At 39.0% G+C, this 20,473-nt stretch overlaps 1 protein-coding gene across 1 annotated transcript in view; it reads right to left on the bottom strand.

Annotated features, from left to right (window-relative positions):
• GUCY1B1 (guanylate cyclase 1 soluble subunit beta 1) overlaps positions 1-20,473 on the bottom strand; it is a 1,108,262-nt gene that overhangs the window by 745,182 nt on the left and 342,607 nt on the right. The window contains exon 5 of the mRNA XM_044062441.1: positions 9,481-9,678. Within this exon, the coding sequence (XP_043918376.1) occupies positions 9,481-9,678 (198 nt within the window). The remainder of the gene's footprint in view (positions 1-9,480; positions 9,679-20,473) is intronic.

Raw genomic sequence — 20,473 nt, 5'->3', positions numbered from 1 at the left:
CCTGTGGCAGCAGCAGAGCTGGGTGCTGTAGGCATGTCATGGAACCGTCCATGCCTGTGGCAGCAGCAGAACTGGGTATTGTAGGCATGTCATGGAACCATCAGCACCTGAGGCAGCAGCAGAGCTGGGTGTTGTAGGCATGTCATGGAACCATCAGTGCCTGTGGCAGCAGCAGAGCTGGGTGCTGTAGGCATGTCATGGAACCATCAGTGCCTGTTTCAGCAGCAGAGCTGGGTATTGTAGGCATGTCATGGAACCATCAGTGCCTGAGGCAGCAGCAGAGCTGGGTGCTATAGGCATGTCATGGAACCATCAGTGCCTGAGGCAGCAGCAGAGCTGGGAGCTGTAGGCATGTCATGGAACCATCCATGCCTGTGGCAGCAGCAGAGCAGGGTGTTGTAAGCATGTCATGGAACCATCAGTGCCTGAGGCAGCAGCAGAGCTGGGTGAAGGACAACTTGCTATAGGGTAAGGCATTCTACAGAGCAGTGTAAATTATGTCTCAGCACACACTGCCTTATTACAAACTCTTTTGGCAACACTTTTCTTAATACCTTGCAACAATCATTCTCACTAGACTTCCCCTTTCTTTTTAGTCACTGTGATACAGTGAAAGTACCGATGAGAGGAGGTGCACAACCAGATGTTCCTGGAGAATCAGCTGCAGGTCCTCAAAGTCCAAACAACGTTCTTCCAGCTATGTCTGCTGTGAGTCAAGAATAAATAACTGTGACTCCATCTGGACATCCTGAACATGTGGAGGTCTGTGCTACATTCAGTAGCACCTATGATGCACTAATGTGATTGAAGTGGAGACCAAGACAAGATTTGAGTAAAATGATCTTCAATCAAGTGCTGTGACAGTGGACTACACAAGTACTGCAGCAGGACATGTGCAACTCTCCAAACATTTTAACACTCACACTGCAGATTGTAACAGTGTGAATGATGCCATCAAAGATTATGACATTGAATTGTACAGACATGGTCATCTTACAGATATCAACGCAAAGACCATGTTACCATGCAGTGGCTACCATCTGAAGGGTTTGAGTTCCCTAAGTGTTTAATGGGGTATTCTGAAAGCCAGCAAAACAGAAGATTCAGTCCTAAACTTCTGCATGAATTCTAGTCTGCAAAGTATTCAGAGTTTGGATGGGGTCTTCTGTGGTCCATACTTTTTCTTCAATATAGCTAGAGGGTGTGTGTTGATCTCCATGTCTATGACTTCTTGGTCTAATGCAAGGAAGATTCTTGAATGACATAGCAAGTCAAAGGACCATGGAAATGCACTTGCAAAGTCAAAGACACTTCTAAAAGTGTGATCCGGCCAACTGCAAACTGCTCATCTGTGCACTGCACAGAAAGATAAGAAGTTGCAGGAATGCACAGTTCATAACTTGAGATGTATCGTATGGATAATTCTTCTCTGTGTAAGACAAAATTTGCCACTCCATAGAAAGCTAACTTGCACAGGAAACTTTAAAGCATTGCTTGAATGAATGAGAAGTGGACTATGTACTCACTGATCATTTAAAGGAGGTTCTGCAAAATGCACTACACACTTTGGCACAAATTCAAAATGAAATTATTAATCCTATTGCTTTACAGATCCAGAGAAAAATTTTAAGTAGAGTTAAAGAAACAATGTTCTTCAGTTTAATTGCTGATGGAACAGCGGACATCTCCCATAAGGAGCAAGTGACTCTGGCTCTACGTTATGCTCATAGAAGTGATGGAAATATAGAAATCTGTGAAGGCTTCATTGAATTTGCGGAAGTGCAAAACAGCACAGGAAAATCTTTAGCTGACCTCCTTCTACAGGGAGTCACAGCATGGGGTGTGGACAAGGAACTATTGTGAGGACGAGGCTATGACAGAAGAAGCAATATGTCTGGCCATTTTAATGGTGTGCAGGCAAGATGTCGAGCCCTGGTTCCAGAAGCTGTGTACACTGCCTGTGCAGAGCAGAAGCTCAACACTGCCATAGTTCATTCATGTGCAATGCGTGATATGGCAAACACTCTTGACACCTGTAGGAAAATAATTGCAATGCTAAATTCATCCCCTAAATGACACAATGGTTATTTAGCCCACCTTAAGGAATTCACACAGTTCCTATGTGAGGATGAGCATGACAGAAGTACCTCACTTCAGGCACCTGGTAACACCCAGTGGATGAGTCAGGCTGATTGCCTGCACAGCTTCAAGAATAAATATGTCATCTTTGTCACAACTTTAGAGAGTATTGCTGAGTATGACAAAGATGGTGACAGGTTTCTGTACTTTATCACAAGATTCAATTTCATTGTAACTCTGGTCACAATGGAGTCTGTGCTAGACATGATTAAGACACTTCATCTGTACCTGCAGCAGGAAGAGATTGACTTGATTCAGGCTTGTGAAGAAGCAAAAGTTGTCATTAACACTCTTCAAGCAATGAGATCAAATACTGACAATTCTTTTACAAAGTTGTATGAAGAAGCCTGGTAACCAGAGTCACGGTATAAGAAAGTGTTCCAAGAATCTGTGGAAGGCAGACTCAAAGAAACAATATTGGTGCTACTGACCCAGAGGAGGACTATCGAAGGAATGTGTTCATACCATTCCTGGATCATGTCATAGGTGAAACAAAAGACCAGATTACAGAATGCCACCCACATTTCATTGCACAGTATTTGGTGCCATCTATGCTGCATGCTTTGGAAGATGATGAGAAAGTGGTGGAATTGTACAGTGCATTCAAGACTGACATATTCAGTCTGCCCAGTGTCAAAAATGAGCTTAACTGACATGTGGGCAGATAGAGAGCAGCTGCATGAGATAAGCTGCCAATTACCATCATTTCAACCCTACAGCAGTTGACCCCAACATTTATATCCAAATATAAATAGTGCATTAACAATTCTGGCCACCATGCCAGTGTGTGTTTCCTCTGCAGAGCTGTCATTAACTGCTGTACGATGCATTAAGACTTGGCTACGAAACACTATGTCTAAGACACATTTTAGTGGATTGGCCTTGATGCACATACATGATGACATCTATGTTGATATCACGTAGGTGCTAAAAGACTTTGATCCATGCAATGATTGCCAGTTTAATGTCTTCCCAAGGTGATACAGCAGACCACCATGATGGTGGTAGGTGGGTACACATGGATGGCTGTACATTTTTCTGTGCCTAAAGTATGCTGTGGATGGGTGCCTTCCTCTTTTGACTGAATGGTGGCCTGCTTGGTGTGAATGGTTTAGGCTGCAGTTGCCAAATGACGTGAGAACCAGAGAAGCCAACAGATCAGCCCATCTGGCTTCCTTTCGGATTGGATTGTGGGCTGCTTACTGCAAATGGTTTACGCTGCTTAAAAATGCACTGAAACCAGAGCAGTCAACAGCCCAGCCAGGATGGCTTCCCTTTGGGCAGAATTGTGGGCTGTTTATTGCGAATGATTTAGGCTTCATTTTTTAAGGAATCAAAACCAGAGCAGTTAGCAGATCTGTGGTGGTGAGTAGACTTTTGTGGGGTTGGTGTGTGGTGGTGTGAATGGACCTCTGTGTGACTGGCTACCTTAATGTAGTAGGGGGGACCTGTTGCAGTGAATGGCTTGGGTTGTCTCTCCCTGTTGACTGGGTGGTGGGCTGCTGCCAGTGAATGGTGTAGGTTGCTATTAAATGCACCTAAACCAGAGCAGCCAACAGCCCAGCCTGAATGGCTTCCCATGGGACTGGATTGTGGGCTGCTTATTACAAATGGTTTAGGCTGCTTTTTTAAGGTATCAAAACTAGAGCCGTTATCAATCAGCTCTCAGCAGCAGTTACTGTCCACTCTGATTGTGTGAGGTGTGACTGGACCTCTATGGGACTGGCTGATGGCTTCCCCTTTTCTAGCTGGTGTGTAGCATGAATGGAACTTTGTTAGAGTGGTGTGTGGTGGTGTGAATGGACCTTTGTGCGACTGACTACCCTGATGTGGTAGAGGGGCTTGTTGCAGTGAATAGCTCAGGTTGTCTCCCTCTGTTGACTGGGTGATGGGCTGCTGCCTGTGGGTGGTGTACTCTGATATTAAATGTATCTAAACTACAGCAGAAAACAGCCCAGCCTGGATGGCTTCTCTTTGGAGTGAACTGTGGGCTGTTTACTGCAAATGGTTTAGGCTGCTTTTTTTAAGGTATCAAAACCAGAGCAGTTAGCAGCTGGTGTGTGTGTGTGTGTGTGTGTGTGTGTGTGTGTGTGTGTGCGTGTGTGCATGTGCGTGTGTGCGTGTGCGTGTGTGCATATGCATTTGTGTGTGTGCGTGTGTGTGTGTGTGTGTGTGTGTGTGTGTGTGTGTGTGTGTGTGTGTGTGTGTGGTGTGAATGGACCTCTGTGAGACTGGCTACCTTGATGCAGTATAGAGGCTTGTTGCAGTGAATCACTGCTACTAAATGCCAGTTAAGAGTGACCATGGACACCTCAGACTACATTTTGGCAAGGCAGCATGGATGCATGGGGTGGGTCAGAATGGATGCTTGGGGGATAGCAGTACCAGACCTTAGAGTACAAATTGAAAAAAAAATGTGTACACCGCTGCTTCAGATAAAGCAAAATGAATTTACAAGTAATCTAGTAGTAATGGCACTGGATTTCGGCCAAAGTGTTAATTCTGATTAGACAGTCATCTGAAAACTTAAAACTTCTTATTATGTTTGCTAGGATTTCCACATGGAATTCTGTAGATGGTGTTCTTGAAAGTTCATACAACTGCAAGATTTAATGATTTTGATCTTATGAAAAGTGAATATAATGACCAGAGGGATAAGATGAAGAGCCAGTGATGAGTTCTCATATCCTGGTGGGGAAGGTTTGGAAATGCAATGCCTTTGTGATCTCCAGTGGAGACCAGGAGCCTCACAAGTAATTCCAGGTTAATGCAGGGAGTACAGAGGGGGGTGGTGATGACATCCTGATGTCACTGAACTAGCTACATCGACAGCTAAAGCACAGAAACAGACACTGCACAAATGATGGCTCTCAGGCTCCACATTCACTACACCCTATCAGATTCCTCCACGTCGGGGTCTTGTAGTGAGCTATCATTGAGGCTCCTCCCCTGAGGAACTGGGGAGGGGGGTCACTAGGTAAAAGGTTGAGTCAGACTATCCCAGTAAACAAATGCCATCAATAAATAAATAGATAAATAAATAAATATAAATTAAATAAACTGGCAAGTTGGGAAGCTGGGGAGAATGCCTAAGGCTACATGGACTTGCTGAAGAGTGCATTAAAGCAGATAAAAATCAAGTGAATATAAAGATGACTGCTTAAACAAGTACAAAACTCTAATAACTTTTGCAAGGCAGGAATCTAGTTATATCATATGTAACTTTTGAAGAATTGTGCTTTTATTTATTTATCTGACTTTTAATAAACCTTTCATGTAACTATGTGTACAAGAATAGGATATGAAATAAAGGGCATTTGAAACAGAACATGACAGGAAGGAGAGTTTATGCCACATTGACAGAGAACACAATGCTTAACAATAAGGAGCAGTATTACTTTTTACAGTGATAAAATGTACAACCATCCATGAGTACCCACCTGCCATCATCATGCTGAAATCCACTGCCATTACTGCTTGCAGCATAACTATGGAATGAAGACAGCTTATGAGATAATATGTATGTTAAATAGTGAAACAAATGGCACAGGCCACAGAATATTCTTAAACAGAGGCTATACATTTTAGAAGATCCTTTATTTTTACTAGGTACTATTTACCTTATGCCCACTAACCATTAAGCCTCACACGTCTGGATTATAGATCATTCATTCCCATACAAAGAAGTCTCCCAAAAGTCCAATGTGGAAAGCTGCCTGGAGAGGCATTGTTTGTTTGTCCCACTTCCAATGTTCTGGTTATCACCACATTTATGATACACTTAACTCCATTCCTGAGTAGAAGAACACGTGGTCTGTGCCATCACAGAGGCTCACAATGCCTTCCACATGGGTTTAATGTTTCTGTGCATTCAAGATAATGGCTATGACAAACGTATTGGCTTAGTGAGCCAAACATCCACCTCCCCTAGCTCAAGTCACTCATTTGCATCACCCCTTCCCCCGAGGTTGTCAAATTTGGTGGTTACTTCCATCTCACTCTATCCTCCAAGGACAGCAAACCCATCCTCCCATTACAGTTCTGTCAAGCACCTGAACCCCTAATCAAACCTGGGTTACCTGGACCATAGTCAGGGCTTTATCCATCCATGCTACCTGAACTGATATGTTCAAGAACAGCTTTGCTGAGCATTATAGTTGATATTTTTTAACCTACTTTGCCTTATAGTAAATTTGTGGCTTATACTCAAAGTTGGGTTTTTGATTGTAACACAAACCAATTATTTAAAAAAGACAAGAGTGAAAACTGGGTGGCGCAATGGCACAATGAGTAAAGTTGTTGCCTCAAAGCAACACGTTCTCCAGTTTGATTACCACCTGGGGTGTCTTCTGTGTGGAAACTGCATTTCTTCCCTGTGTTTGTATGGGTTTTCTCCAGGTGCTCCAGTTTCCTCCCACATTCCAAAGAAATGCATTAGTTGGACTGGACACTGTAAAATGGGTGATGTTCATGAATGTGTGGTATGTAGAGTCAACTGAAGCAGGGCTGGCCCCCTGTTGTTGTGAACATTATTTCTACATTTTTGTCAGTGTTAATGTGTCACCCTGACCCTCATGGGAAAAATGGGACAAAGGGGTTCTGGAAGAATGGATTGTGAAGACCACACCTGCTTACTTATTGCCTTTCTTGCAGTAGTTAATTTAGACCATGATAGAAGGTAATATTATATACCTTCCAATCATACCTCTCAACCTCTTAGAGCAAGAAATCTGGACAAAGCCATAAATACAAGTGGGAAAAAGGCCCAAAAATAGGGACAATTTTTAAATATTGCTCTTACAAACTTAAAAAGTTGATAGAATAACAGGTTTTGCATTAGCATGAATTTTCTGAAGGGCATGAAGTCTGAAACTCAAATGTCTGTCATCATTTTCTAACTTCACTCTTTAATGACTTGACATAAATTTGCCAGAAATCCATAATTTTATGAAAAATGGATCAAATGTGAGGCAAAAATCTGGACATTCAGCAAAAATCTGTAAAGTTGAGATTTATGCTATCGATTTAGGAATAAAAGAATGAATTTTAAAGAGTTAAAGAGGATAAACAAGAAAAGTCTCATTCCTAGGAAATCTAAAATGCAGCAAAATATATTGAAATACTGGATCAAAATTGTAGTGAATGGCCATTAAGAAATTAGAATGTCAGGTAAAAGACAACATTGGATTAAAGCTGCAGCAAACTACATTAAATGACATGAGCAGCATTAGAACATTAGAGCTTAGAAATTACAGGGAGTGAAAAAGGAGTACTGAAACATTTTTTAAAGTAAAATTATCTGGATGAGTGATGATGCAATATGTCAAGTTCTTTTAGAGGAGATTTGCATTTTTATTAAATTCACTGAATTGCAAAATTTCTTCCAAGCTGTTTTGATGGGGGTAAGAATAACGATGTTGGTTGTGTCAGAGGCAAAGGCACTACAAATTCACATACACCTATACCCACACACACACACACACACACACACACACACACACACACACACACACACACACTTGCATATCATATGGAATGGTTTCAAAGTTACAGTTGCACAAATGTTTCAGAATTCTATTTTATTGGAAAAGGTAGATTACTGTTGGTATTACATTTTCTGAGGAATATGAAAAATGCCTTTCACTTGTGTACATGCTGGGAATATATGTTTTGCATTACTGAATATACTTGCATGAGTATCTGAAAGGAATATTTGATGAGGGTAGATTAAATATGAAATATGTGAACTGATAATAATTCTGAGGGTCAAGCAATGGTGTAGACAACTATACAGATCAGGTAGAGATAATGAACCATTCTCTTCAAGAAAAAGAAGTAAATAATACATCTAACACAGAATTACTGGGGCCATGCAGCTAATTATTTTTTTTTAATTTGCAAGCACTAAACAAAGATTATCCACTAGGTAATTTGAGAACATGTTATATGCATCCAGACAAAATAAATTTGAATGCAATGACTAGACAAAAATGCAAGTATATAATAAGATGCAGCAGATTCAGATGGTGGCTGTGGATAGAATTTAGAAGATGGCTGATACATTTAACAAAAGGATTGCGTAAAAATTTAACGCTACAACTGAATAAACAATCAGAAAGAGGAGCCCTCTTGGAAAATTAATTATTGTGGTTCACATACTTCACAAAGCCACCATAGTTCCCATCAAATTTGTTTAACAGATATACTAGTTTCTCAATATTGTTCACTTTGAAGCTTGACATATGGTGGGGGTAATTATTTTTAAAATGATAATGTAATACATAATGTAGACTGTTTTCAAAAAGTCAAAGGCAAATAATAATAATAATAAACTAAACATGAGAATGCAGCTGACTGAAAGAGCAAGAGAATGTTTTTTTATTAGAAAAACAAAAACTCCAGTAACAAGCTGACACAATTGTTATTAAAATTACAATTATTTAGGCAAGCAGTTGACTAAACATATGGCACATTTCAACCAATTAAAAGTGCTCCAAAGGTAATAGTTCTTTAAAATGCTTCAAAAGTCTCAGAAGTTGAATGTTGACCCAGTATTTTTTTTTCCATTAAAATGGATTTTTTCTTAATTTAAGCATGATTCAATAACAATTTTATTAAGGTCTTTACCCTGCAATCATTCAGTGATAACTGCCATTTGCCAAAAGTAAATTGCTAAAATCACACCACCTCATTCTGTTTGACTTCTGTAACAAAATTTACCAGTACTCACACAAACTGTTTATGCTTTGCTAAAACATTTACATCATACGTCAAAAAAATGATATATTCTGTTATACTCTAATGCAGTATTCACTCATTTTTTTCCCCCAAATAATAGCATATGAGTCTTAGACATCACAATATAAACTCAGGAGAACAGTGATTATTTAACACGTCCTGGTGTGCATCCCACAAAAAGGCTGAATTGTTCATCACACCCAGTAAGGGAACAGAACAACATTTTAACAAGACACACTTTAAAGTATTGGATAAATGCTGCCATTTAAAAAAATCCTTATCACAGGTATCGGTGACAGCATTTAGACAGTGCAGGTTCACATGCAGTACCCCAAAGCTGCTAAGGTAGTCCTTTTCTGAAGCTTGAGTTTGCTACTGTATTAGAAATTAGAATACATCCATGGTACAGTCTAAAATGTGATACAGTAAGGTATGCATTTAAAAATAAAATAATAAGGGATGTTATATGATAGTACAAATGGCCACTATTGCCTTACAGCAGGACATCAGTGGAAATGTCAGTGAATCTCAACTATAAAGCTGCAAAGATTAGATATTACTTTCATATAAAACACGATAATGTAAGAGAAAGACCAGTCTCACCTTCATTTCTATTTCTGTGCCATGTATCTGCTGAGCCACAGTCCTGACTATTCCAATCACTATATCTTCCAAACCATCCCTTTCTGAGTAATAGTGCAAAATAAGTCCTTTTCCCTTCTCTGCATCAGTGCATCTAAATGAAGGAGCACGCATCCCGGGATATATTGTACCAAGGTGATCATGAAGGGCATCCAAGTTCTGTTAGGCAGAATAAAAGCAAACAAAGTGTTACCCTTCCTTTCACTCTTCAGCATATTAGATATTTAAACAGTTGTGCTAGGATGCTTACTACAGCAAATGCTTAGATTAATAATTCCATTACTTTTTCAGTAGAATAATGTCTTCTTAGATGTCTAAGACTACTTTAGCTCATTACTTCTGTTAAACAAACATAAATGAAATGCATTTATCTTGTATGATGCAGTTAAATCATGTTTAGGAGGTAGGAAAGTTGATTGATAAGTATGTTTATCAAATGTTACCAAAACCATTTAATCAAATTTGAATTTCATTTGGTTGAATGTCACACTGAATGGAAAGGAAGCTGACTGACTACTTGTCTGTAGTATATGCAGACATCAGTCACTTCAGGGTTAGACTTGCAGTTTGGGTTTTGGTCGATACATTGATCTTAGAGTGTGGAAACTATTTCATGATGTCCTCAAAAGCATTCAGTGTATAATTTCAAACATACAACCCTCCTTTGCCAACTGTTTGACTTTGAGTAATTCACTCAGTCAGATATTGCTCCCAGGTTGACCTTGAAAAGGACTGTATGTCTACCATTTAACTCATTAATGCCTATGTGGTGCAGAATCATCTCTAGCAGCCTACACATATCTTTCATTTCAGGCTGTTTTCTGAAAATAAACCTAAAATGCATAAGATAAACAAATACAAATATTTTGTAAAAAAAACTGCATAAACTGCAGAATTACCAGTATGAAGTATTAACTGCAGTGATAGTCATTGCATTCATAATCTTTCCATAAATACTATAATATATATATATATATATATATATATATATATATATATATATATATATATATATGGTTCTACCTGACTTAGTCGACAGCGTAGAACACCGACAACGGAATCCCGAGCTCCAGAAGATCGACAATGAAGAAGACCGACGCAAATCGCGAGTGCCAGAACATCGACAATGCAGAAGACCGACACGACAGATGACAACACCGACGCCGAGGATGCCGACATGGGAAAAGGCTGTGTGAGTATGCGGTAGTGACGGACGTTAGGGTGCGAGTCAGGTAAGTGTGGATATTGACGGTCTGTGGGGATAGGGTGGGTTAAGTGAGTTAGGGTTAGGGAGCGGGTTAGGTAAGTGTGCGGTAGGGATAGACTTTGGGATAGGGGCGGGTTAAGTGAGTTAGGGTTAGGGAGCAGGTTAGGTAAGTGTGCGGTAGGGATAGACTTTGGGTTAGGGGCGGGTTAAGTGAGTTAGGGTTAGGGAGCGGGTTAGGTACGTGTGCAGTAGGGATAGACTTTGGGTTAGGGGCGGGTTAAGTGAGTTAGGGTTAGGGAGCGGGTTAGGTACGTGTGCGATAGTGACGGACCTTAGGGTTAGGGTTGTCGATAGTTGTGTATGTAAGGTTTAGTGTGAGTTTGTAAGGATTTTGGTGTGCTTGTGTTGTGTGTGTGGTTTGTGGAATGGGGATGTGTTTTGTTTTTTATTGTTGTTATTGTGGTGTGTGCAGTGTATGGGGTTTCGTGTTTGTGTACCGTCGGTTATTTCGTTGTCGGGTATGTGAGGTTTCGTGTTAATGCACTGTCGATTATGTGGTGTCGGTGATGTCATTGTCGGTGTTGTGTGGTTTCGACTATGTCAGGTAGAACCACATATATATATCATGAAGTGCAGTGGATTAGCAAGAAGAAAGTAAGGACAGCTATGAAGAGGATGAAGAATGGAAAGGCTGTTGGTCCAGATGACATACCTGTGGAAGCATGGATTTGTTTAGGTGAAATGGCAGTGGAGTTTTTAACTAGATTGTTTAACGAAATCTTGGAAAGTGAAAGGATACCTGCGGAATGGAGAAAAAGTGTTTTGGTACCGATTTTTAAGAATAAGGGTGATGTGCAGAGCTGTAGTAACTACAGAGGGATTAAACTGATCAGTCACAGCATGAAGTTATGGGAAAAAGTAGTGGAAGCTAGGTTAAGAAGGGAGGTGATGATTATTGATCAGCAGTATGGTTTCATGCCAGGAAAAAGCACTACAGATGCAATGCTTGCTCTGAGAGTGTTGATGGAGAATTACAGAGAAGGTCAGAAGGAGTTGCATTGAGTCTTTGTGGACTTAGAGAAAGCATAAGACAGGGTGCCTAGAGAGGAGTTATCATACTGTATGAGGAAGTCAGGAGTGTCAGAGAAGTATGTAAGAGTGGTACAGGATATGTACAAGGGTAGTGTGACAGTGGTGAGGCCTGCGGTGGGAGTACAGATGCATTTAAGGTGGTGGTGGGATTACATCAAGGATCAGCTCTGAGCCCTTTCTTATTTGCAATGGTGATAGACATGTTGACAGACAAGATCAGACAGGAGGCCCTGTGGACTATGATGTTTGCAGATGACATTGTGATCTGTAGTGAGAGTAGGAAACAGGTGGAGGAGACCCTGGAGAGGTGGAGATATGCTCTAGAGAGAAGAGGAATGAAGGTCAGCAGGACTAAGACAGAATATGTGTGCGTGAATGAGAGGGAGGATAGAGGAATGGGGAGGATGCAGGGAGTAGAGGTGGCAAAGATGGATGAGTTGAAATACTTGGGATCAACAGTTCAGAGTAATGGTGAAAGTGGAAGAGAGGTGAAGAAGACAGTACAGGCAGGATGGAGTGGGTGGAGAAGAGTGTCAGGAGTGATTTGTGACAGACGAGTACCAGTAAGAGTGAAAGGGAAGGTCTACAAGAGGGTAGTGAGACCAGCTATGTTATATGGGTTGGAGACAGTGGCATTGACAAAAAGGCAGGAGTCAGAGCTTGACGTGGCAGAGTTGAAGATGTTAAGATTTGCACTGGGTGTGACGAGGATGGACAGGATTAGGAATAAGTATATTAGAGGGTCAGCCCAGGTTGGAAGGTTTGGAGATAAAGCCAGAGAGGCGAGATTACGTTGGTTTGGACATGTGCTGAGGAGGGATGCTGAGTATGTTGGGAAAAAGATGCTAAGGATGAAGCTACCAGGTAACAAGAAAAGAGGGAGGCCTAAGATAAGGTTTATGGATGTGGTGAGAGAGGACATGCGAGTGGTTGGTGTGACAGAGCAAGATGCAGAGGACAGGAAGAAATGGAAACAGTTGATCCACTGTGGCGACCCCTAACGGGAGCAGCCAAAAGAAGAAGAAGAAGATACTTACATACTTTCTCATACATATATATATATATATATATATATATATATATATATATATATATATATATATATTGTATAATTTCTTGTACAAATGTTGTATAATCTCTTTGTGTGGAGCTTTTCTCCCTGGGCTTCCACTGAAAATGGGTGTTATCCCAGTCAGACTTTCCCAGTAAACAAATGTAAAAAAATAAAAATAAATATATTTTTAAACTTTCACAAACAAATTGCCACATCTTAGAAACTGTACTGCCTAGACATACATTAGAACATTTTTGTTAAACAAACATAAACATTCACATGACAACAAGAAATTCCTGTATGACTACAAGCTTACTGAAATATTCACAGGAATATAAAAACAACATGCCTCTCAACCTCTTAGCTCAAAAAATCTGGAAAGAGCCAAAAATAATGGGGTGACAAAAGCCCAAAATCTGAAATAGATTTTATGGAATGTTGATAGAATAACAGGTCCTGCATTATCATGCTTTTTCTGTAGGACATCAAGGCTGAAATTAAAATATTAGTGATTGAAGTGATACCTCCTTGCACTAATACTTACGATTATTAGACAATAAGTCTCGTGTTAAAAAAGCCAGGCCCAAAAAATGTCTGTACACCAAAAGGCAGTATTAGTGTGAACTGGAGATTACTAAAAATGGTGGTGTAGGCTTGAGTGAAGTAACATGTAGGGGTAGATACAAAAGTACAAAAGTCCATAATCTAGGGTTTACTCAAAATGTAATTTATATATTTGGAGAGATTGGAAAGAGATGGCAGAAATTTAGTGAGTTGGACTCTGGAGAGTTATAAGCAGGTTATAAGCAGTTACAGTTTATTGCTATAACTGATTTTCTTCAAACAATAAATATGCTAATGTTTTTGACAAGCATCACAAAGGTATATTCTTGGAATATTCAGAAAATGCATAACTGGAAATAGAGAAACTGAGCTCCTCCTGGTATTTTGGAATGACGCTCCTTGTTTATGTTATCTTATATTAGGGAGAATTTTTTGTCTTGTAATACAAGATAACTTTAAAGAGCTGTATGTATTTCATCTCAGCTTGATGCCCACATGGGAGGCGCAGGGGGGCTTGCTCCCTTCAAAACAGTAGAAATTTCTTTGCATACTAGTGAATGTATTTTCTCGTTGGTAAGCAGTCGAATGTCTATTCTTTCTTCCAAAGGGATCGACATTCTGAGCAGTCGGCTGGATGGTTTTCTGTTGTTCCAGTTCGGGGATGTGCACATTTGGGGTGTGAGGTAAGTCATTTCAATATTTTGATAGTAAATATATGTATACATATTATTTTTATTGACAAACTCAGTGCACAAGCTTGCTTATGTAGCTGATGCATACTTCGTGGTGGACATCTGTCATCTGTCTGCATGTACCAAAGTGTGTGTATTTGATTACTGGAGAATAAATGCTCAACCTAGAACAAATCAAGAAGGGTCATAAAATTCAATAATAACTTAATTTGCCAGGGCAGTGTTACAATGCTTCATTGCCATCACCTTGCAGGGTAAGTGGACACACCTGAGCAAATCTTAGCATCTCATATAGCCTTGAGGTGTAAAACTCTTTATCTGCTTTGCAAACACAAGATTTGCAGTACAGACAAACAGCATATAAGATGGTAATAAACAATGAGTGTCAACTGAAATAGTCCTGAGCAAGCTAAGCACATACCACTGTTATTGTTTTTAGATTTGGGAGTAGCTTTTCGGGTACAAAATATGCTTTTGAGCTGATTTTATTTTTCTTTACAATATAACTAAGTGGCATAACAACTGTGTACAAAATGTGTCAACTAGGCAAGCTACTTTATCAAAACCTGATTAAATTACAAATGTATTCCTTCATTCATTCATTTGTTCATAAATTCATTGATTCATTCACTCATTTTTGGATTACTGGCTTAATCCAGTCAAGGGTTGCAGGAGGGCTGAAAGCTTACTCTTGTTATATGGTAACATACCAACACATTGTCCAAATGATAAAGCTTGAGCAGCATGCGTCAGTGGCGAAGGCTACTCTGAGAATACAAATCAGAGTATTTCAAGAAAAAAAGTGAAAGTAAAAAAACAGGTTCCACTCACCTTCAATGCAGAAGGCTGTGGGTTTTATTCCCACTCCAGGTAGATCGATTACATGTATTGCAGCATAAGGGGAGCGCTGTACTCCTGAGTGTGTCATCATTCAGGTGAGACATTAAACCAAGGCCTTATCTTCTTGAGATGGTTGCAGCTCAGATGGATACTAAAGATCCCATAGTACCTATCAAAAAGAGTAGGCTAGGTTTCATGAAGCTCTTGCCAAATTTCCCCTACTACTATCAATACCACCTTACGTCTCCCCTGAAAAGAGGCTACTAGCATAGTGGGAATAACCCAACAAAGGATAAGTAAATAAATAAAACAAGCAAAAAGTGTTGTAATTGTGGCCAAGAGATTAAGACAAGGGACTTGAAATCCATTGGGGTTTCCGCACGCAGATTCGAATCCTAGATGAAGGGGTAAGTGGCATAATAGCTAAGGTGTTTACCTAATCGACACAAGGTATGATGTTGGATTCTTACCCTTTAGGGTACTTGGCTAGGCTTAAAATGGCCCACAAGGCAGCTAGCCCTGCACTTACCTATAAACAGAAATAAGTAGCTTCTCTGCACTGTGAAAATTACCAAGATTTGTAGGTTTATGGCATTCTCTGTTCATAGGGAAATTAATGGCCTTTCATTTTTAACAGAGGATTATGGTTGTGATTTTACAATATATCACTTATTCTATATTTTATTGGCATGAAAAGAAAAATGGAAAATGTAGCAGTGCTTTACCCTTGGCAAAAAAGAAGTTGTGCGACTCAAAGAGCGTCAGAATTTTGCATAGATCACCACCCTGGATGGAGCCCATCATGCTCCTTTGTATCTGCACAGGCTTACTTATGCCATTAATTTAAGTTTCATAATATGTGAAGTTAAAACTGTGCTTTCTCTCTTACATAAGATTCCATTCTGAAGTTTTGTATTTTAATTTCCAGTTGTCAGTTTTGCAGTTTTCCTTTATGAGTGGTAGGATGGAATGCATTTACTTTGCTTCTCAGCTTACAGACTACAGTGTCCATTTATGAGTCTCTAAGTGATAGGATATGTAAAATTAGCTAAATTATGGTGAAATTTTAGCAAATAATTCATGTGGCTTTATATAAAAAGGTAAATACAAATTAAAGAGAGAAATCGCCAGAAAAGCATCATGCCTGATAAAACACTAACTTGTCACGATCTGATGCACATTTGCTGTATGAGTTCAGGAACCAAGTGGCACAAAGACAGATGATCCTGAAGAAATCTGTACAATCCTTGTGTAACAACCCTTGAACATTGGAAAGTTTGGAGTAATTTCCCTGAAGGGCCATTTTTAAGCCTAGATAACAACCCAAGATAAGAATCAAATACTGTACCTTCTGCATATGAGACAAAGACTTTAACCATTATGTCAAACCTCCCACAAAAAAGCTCTACTTGTATCAAGATTATGTTATCCCTGATGGGAGTCGAACCAACAATCCCTGGCTTAGGAGGTCAATAATAATTGTAAAACTACTCCCGGGGACTTGGCACTAGCATTACCAATTCATGAGTAACTAATCATAAAGTGCTAGTAATGTAACCACGGTATGAAAGCAAGACTTAACTTAAAACTCATTTTATTAAAAAACTTGGTTGACCACTTTCATCTAAAATAAAGACTTCGTCAGAACCAATTAACATTACACAACAACCCACTTATTAACATTGCAACTTCTGGTCATGCAAAAACACTTCAATATTTAAAGGGCACTAATCAACAAATGATATTATTATTATATATGATATATCATACATATTAAAACTTCAAAAATTCATATCAAATAAACATTACTGAAATCATTAAAGTAACGTATCATATAAAAATGTATAACATATTAATGAACTATAAAAAATAGATGTGTTGTTGACTGTTCTAAAAAATATATATATAATAATGAATTAAATAGTAACAATTTGGTAGCCCTAAGATTTAAAAAAAACTTTTAAGTGAGAAGGCTTCATTCCAGCCTAGTGGAACATGAGCGTTTAGTAAGGGCTGACATAATAATTCCTTATATTCGAGGGTATTTTCCCAGTTACACCCTCTAAATTTTCTATGAACATTATCAACTACAAAAAATAAAAATGTGTTAAAATTACTACAAACCTCAGAGTGTTTATACAAAGCATTGTTGATATTCTTATTTTTATTATCTAGAAAATGTTCCAAAATCCTGACATTTAATTGCCTCTCTGTCTTCGAGATGTAGTACGCTTCACATGAGGCACAGCAGGCTAAATAAACAACTCTATTGGTCTCACAATAACTAAACTCTGGGGAAGATATATTTCTATTAAAACCAACAATCATAATATAAGAACCATTGAATATAAAATGACATGGCTTACAACCCCCATATTTGATCATTCTTTTTTCTTTGTTACTTATATACTCATTTTTCTTTCACATCTCAAGTACATTCTTGATACTTAACTCTTTTCTATATGAAAAACAAGGTTTAAAGCCCAAAATTTTTGTTCTGTCATAATAAAATAAAATGTTTGACCAATGTCTTTCAGCAGTATCTTGGATATGTCTAAGGTGTACATTATTCACACTAGGCAAAATTAATACTCAACAAAAATCTTGTTAATTGACTGGCTTGTTTTTCCCAAAGTGACCACCTTTCAAACGAGGTTTGAAATCAACCTGTCTCCTAATAATATCTTCTTTTAACCAAGTCAGTAACCCAAGGGGAATAAGGGGAACTCTCTAGCCAAAAACATCTTAATAGTGAGTTCTAGTACTTCAAAAAATGCTGGTCATCACTGGTCAATCTGGAAATCTGAGTAAACTGACCTTTAAAAATATTAACCTTTTGTAATTTCAATTACTGTTAAAATGTATGGAGGTATTAGAAAAAAATTGGTTTCCTATAAATCTTAGAACCAAATGAGTTACTAAGTCATTGTATAAATTAATATCTAATAAATAACTTCTTTATGTGAAAATGTATATGTAAATTTCAAAAACAAATTAGTAGAATTTAAATATACAAAAAATATTTAAAATTGCTCTGTCACCTTTCCAGACTATGAACAAATTATTTAAATATCTATAAACCATACTATTTGATCTTTAACAACAGAATTAAATACTAGTCGCCATTTGTCTATAGGCACAGCACAAGAAACATACTGTATAGCAAGAGATCCACAGGTTCCAGTGGCCGGACTAATTGTACTTCTATGTTTGGCATATAAAGTGTTTGTGCACATAACCTGTACAATTTAAAGTCATTATGTGCATGTATGTGTGTATGTATACACATATCTATCTGGGTCTAGGACTGATGCTCGACGGTGCTTTTCACCGAAGGCTTAATGGCCGGGCATATTTACATGAAAGTGCTTTTAACCGAAAAAGCACTTTCGCGTATGTATGCCTGCAGCCAGAGGGAATCCATGGGGAATGACTGTTGTGGAGATCGTACTATGGTGCAGGTAAGAGAATTTTTTCCTTTTCCCCAATGTAGTGCGATCTCGAAGTGAGAATATTAAAGTGGGGGGTACCCCCCCACATGGGGGGTGCAGAGGGCATAGCCCCCTGCATAAACACCTTTTTGTTGTTTTTCCTTTTTTTTTTTGACACACTTTAACTAAAGTGCTTTTTCGGTAAAAGTGCTTTCATTAAAGTGCATTCAGTGATTTTGGATTTGGACTGTTGAACTTTCGTTCAACAGTCCTAGATCCATCTCTCTATCTACATATCTACCTATCTGTCTGTCTATATATTTATGATTATTTTGTCCATTTCTTTGCTAGAGACTTTGAATACAATTGAGGTAATTGTCTAAGTATGGCATGAATTTTATGGTAGGAATTTTCCCCTGCTAAGCTATGCTAACATGTTAATATTCCCATAGACTATAGACTATATGCTGAATAACTGCTGTTCATAACACATATTGTAATAATGTTTTCCTCACCCCCCTCGTGCTTTTCTTAACTGTTTGGTGGAGGTATACATTCTTAATCATTAGCCCACAAGCAGTAACATAGCTTGGGTGAGACAAAAGAGGCAATTGCCCTGGGAGCATGGTGTTAGGGAGCTTGATCACACATGCATAATCCCAAATGATCTTTAATGCAATATTGGCTTGTCATCAAACCTGAGCACTGTAGTGCTCCAAGTGTGGTCTAAACTGTAGCAACTCCTTGCCACATTGTAGCAAGCAGCTGTTACAGTTTAAATGTAAAAAAAATATTATAAAAAGAATAAACAGAGCTGTAACACTCTGTGCAGGGAATAAAGTGTAGCAACTTCTTGCTATAGTTTAAAAGAGAAAATATTTTTTGTTTTTTGTGGCCATCAGTTTGCTACAGTTTAAAAGAAAAAAAATATTTTTTTTTATATTTTTTATACATTGTTTTTATTAAAATGTTAGGAAGGAAGGAAGGTTGGGGTCAGAGCACAGTGCCCACACACGACTGCACAGCAAAAACCTTGTATTCTACTCTATACAAAGTTCTGTCTGCCTATAAACTGCATAGTGTACAAGAACTATGGTCTGTACTAAGCCACCTTTTTTAATATGGATCTTTTAAAACCAGCTTGGATCTGAAAATCAACCTGCACTATAAATATTTTAGACTCATTGTAGATTATGGAGCTTACAGTATGGTTCATATAGGTTCATAGGTTCATAGGTAGGTACTAGGCTATTGGCCCTAGGGCCTATACAAGCCTAGCCAAAAATGTACCCTGGCTTTCGCCACCCAAGAAAATTATTTTCCTGTGCCCCTGTCAAGCAGAACCACAGAAGTGATCCCCGGGGTGAATTTCCTATTACCCATCCAATCATATAGGTTCATAGGTAGGTACTAGGCTATTGGCCTGCACACGTAAATGTTCATGATTCCTACCCATAGTCATTTTGTCTGGAATAGTAACTCCTTTATACATACTGGGATTAAATTAGATATTCCAGGCAGCCCAATCAGACCAGACAGAGTAACAAATCGTGGGAAAAATTTCTTTTGAGCTCAAACCAGGCTTGCATTCCCTGAGATGGTTGTATGGCATCTGACATAAGTTCCACTGACATGTTGACATTCTTCATTTCTATATGCATTATGATGTTACCTGAAATATCATCTTATAGGTTCATAGGTTCATAGGTAGATACTGGGCTATCTGCCCGAAGGCATATATTAGCCCAGCAACGTTGTGCGGTATTCATCGCCCCTTTGGTTAGTTCCCAAGGCCCTTGATCTAGCAGCTAGTACCCTTGGCCCCTATCTAGTAGAGCTGTTGGTATGATCCCTGGTGTGAGCTTTCTGTTACCCATCCACTCATCAAGGTTTCTCTTGAAGAGTGATAGTGAGGGGCTCTGTCTTATGTAGATCGGGACCTTGTTCCATAGCAAGGGGAGTCTTTGCGAAGGGAATTTATCCCTCCGGCATGTTCTATTCATTGCTGTGCTGAGGTTTATATCCCTAGAGCGTGTAGCTCGAGTAGATTTGGTTTTGCTAAGATGGAGCATGT

This window comes from Protopterus annectens, chromosome 2.part1 (assembly GCF_019279795.1).
Source record: "Protopterus annectens isolate FY-2018-M chromosome 2.part1, PAN1.0, whole genome shotgun sequence".
NCBI classification, from domain to species: Eukaryota; Metazoa; Chordata; order Ceratodontiformes; family Protopteridae; genus Protopterus; species Protopterus annectens.
This window is presented reverse-complemented; position numbering and strand designations above follow the sequence as displayed.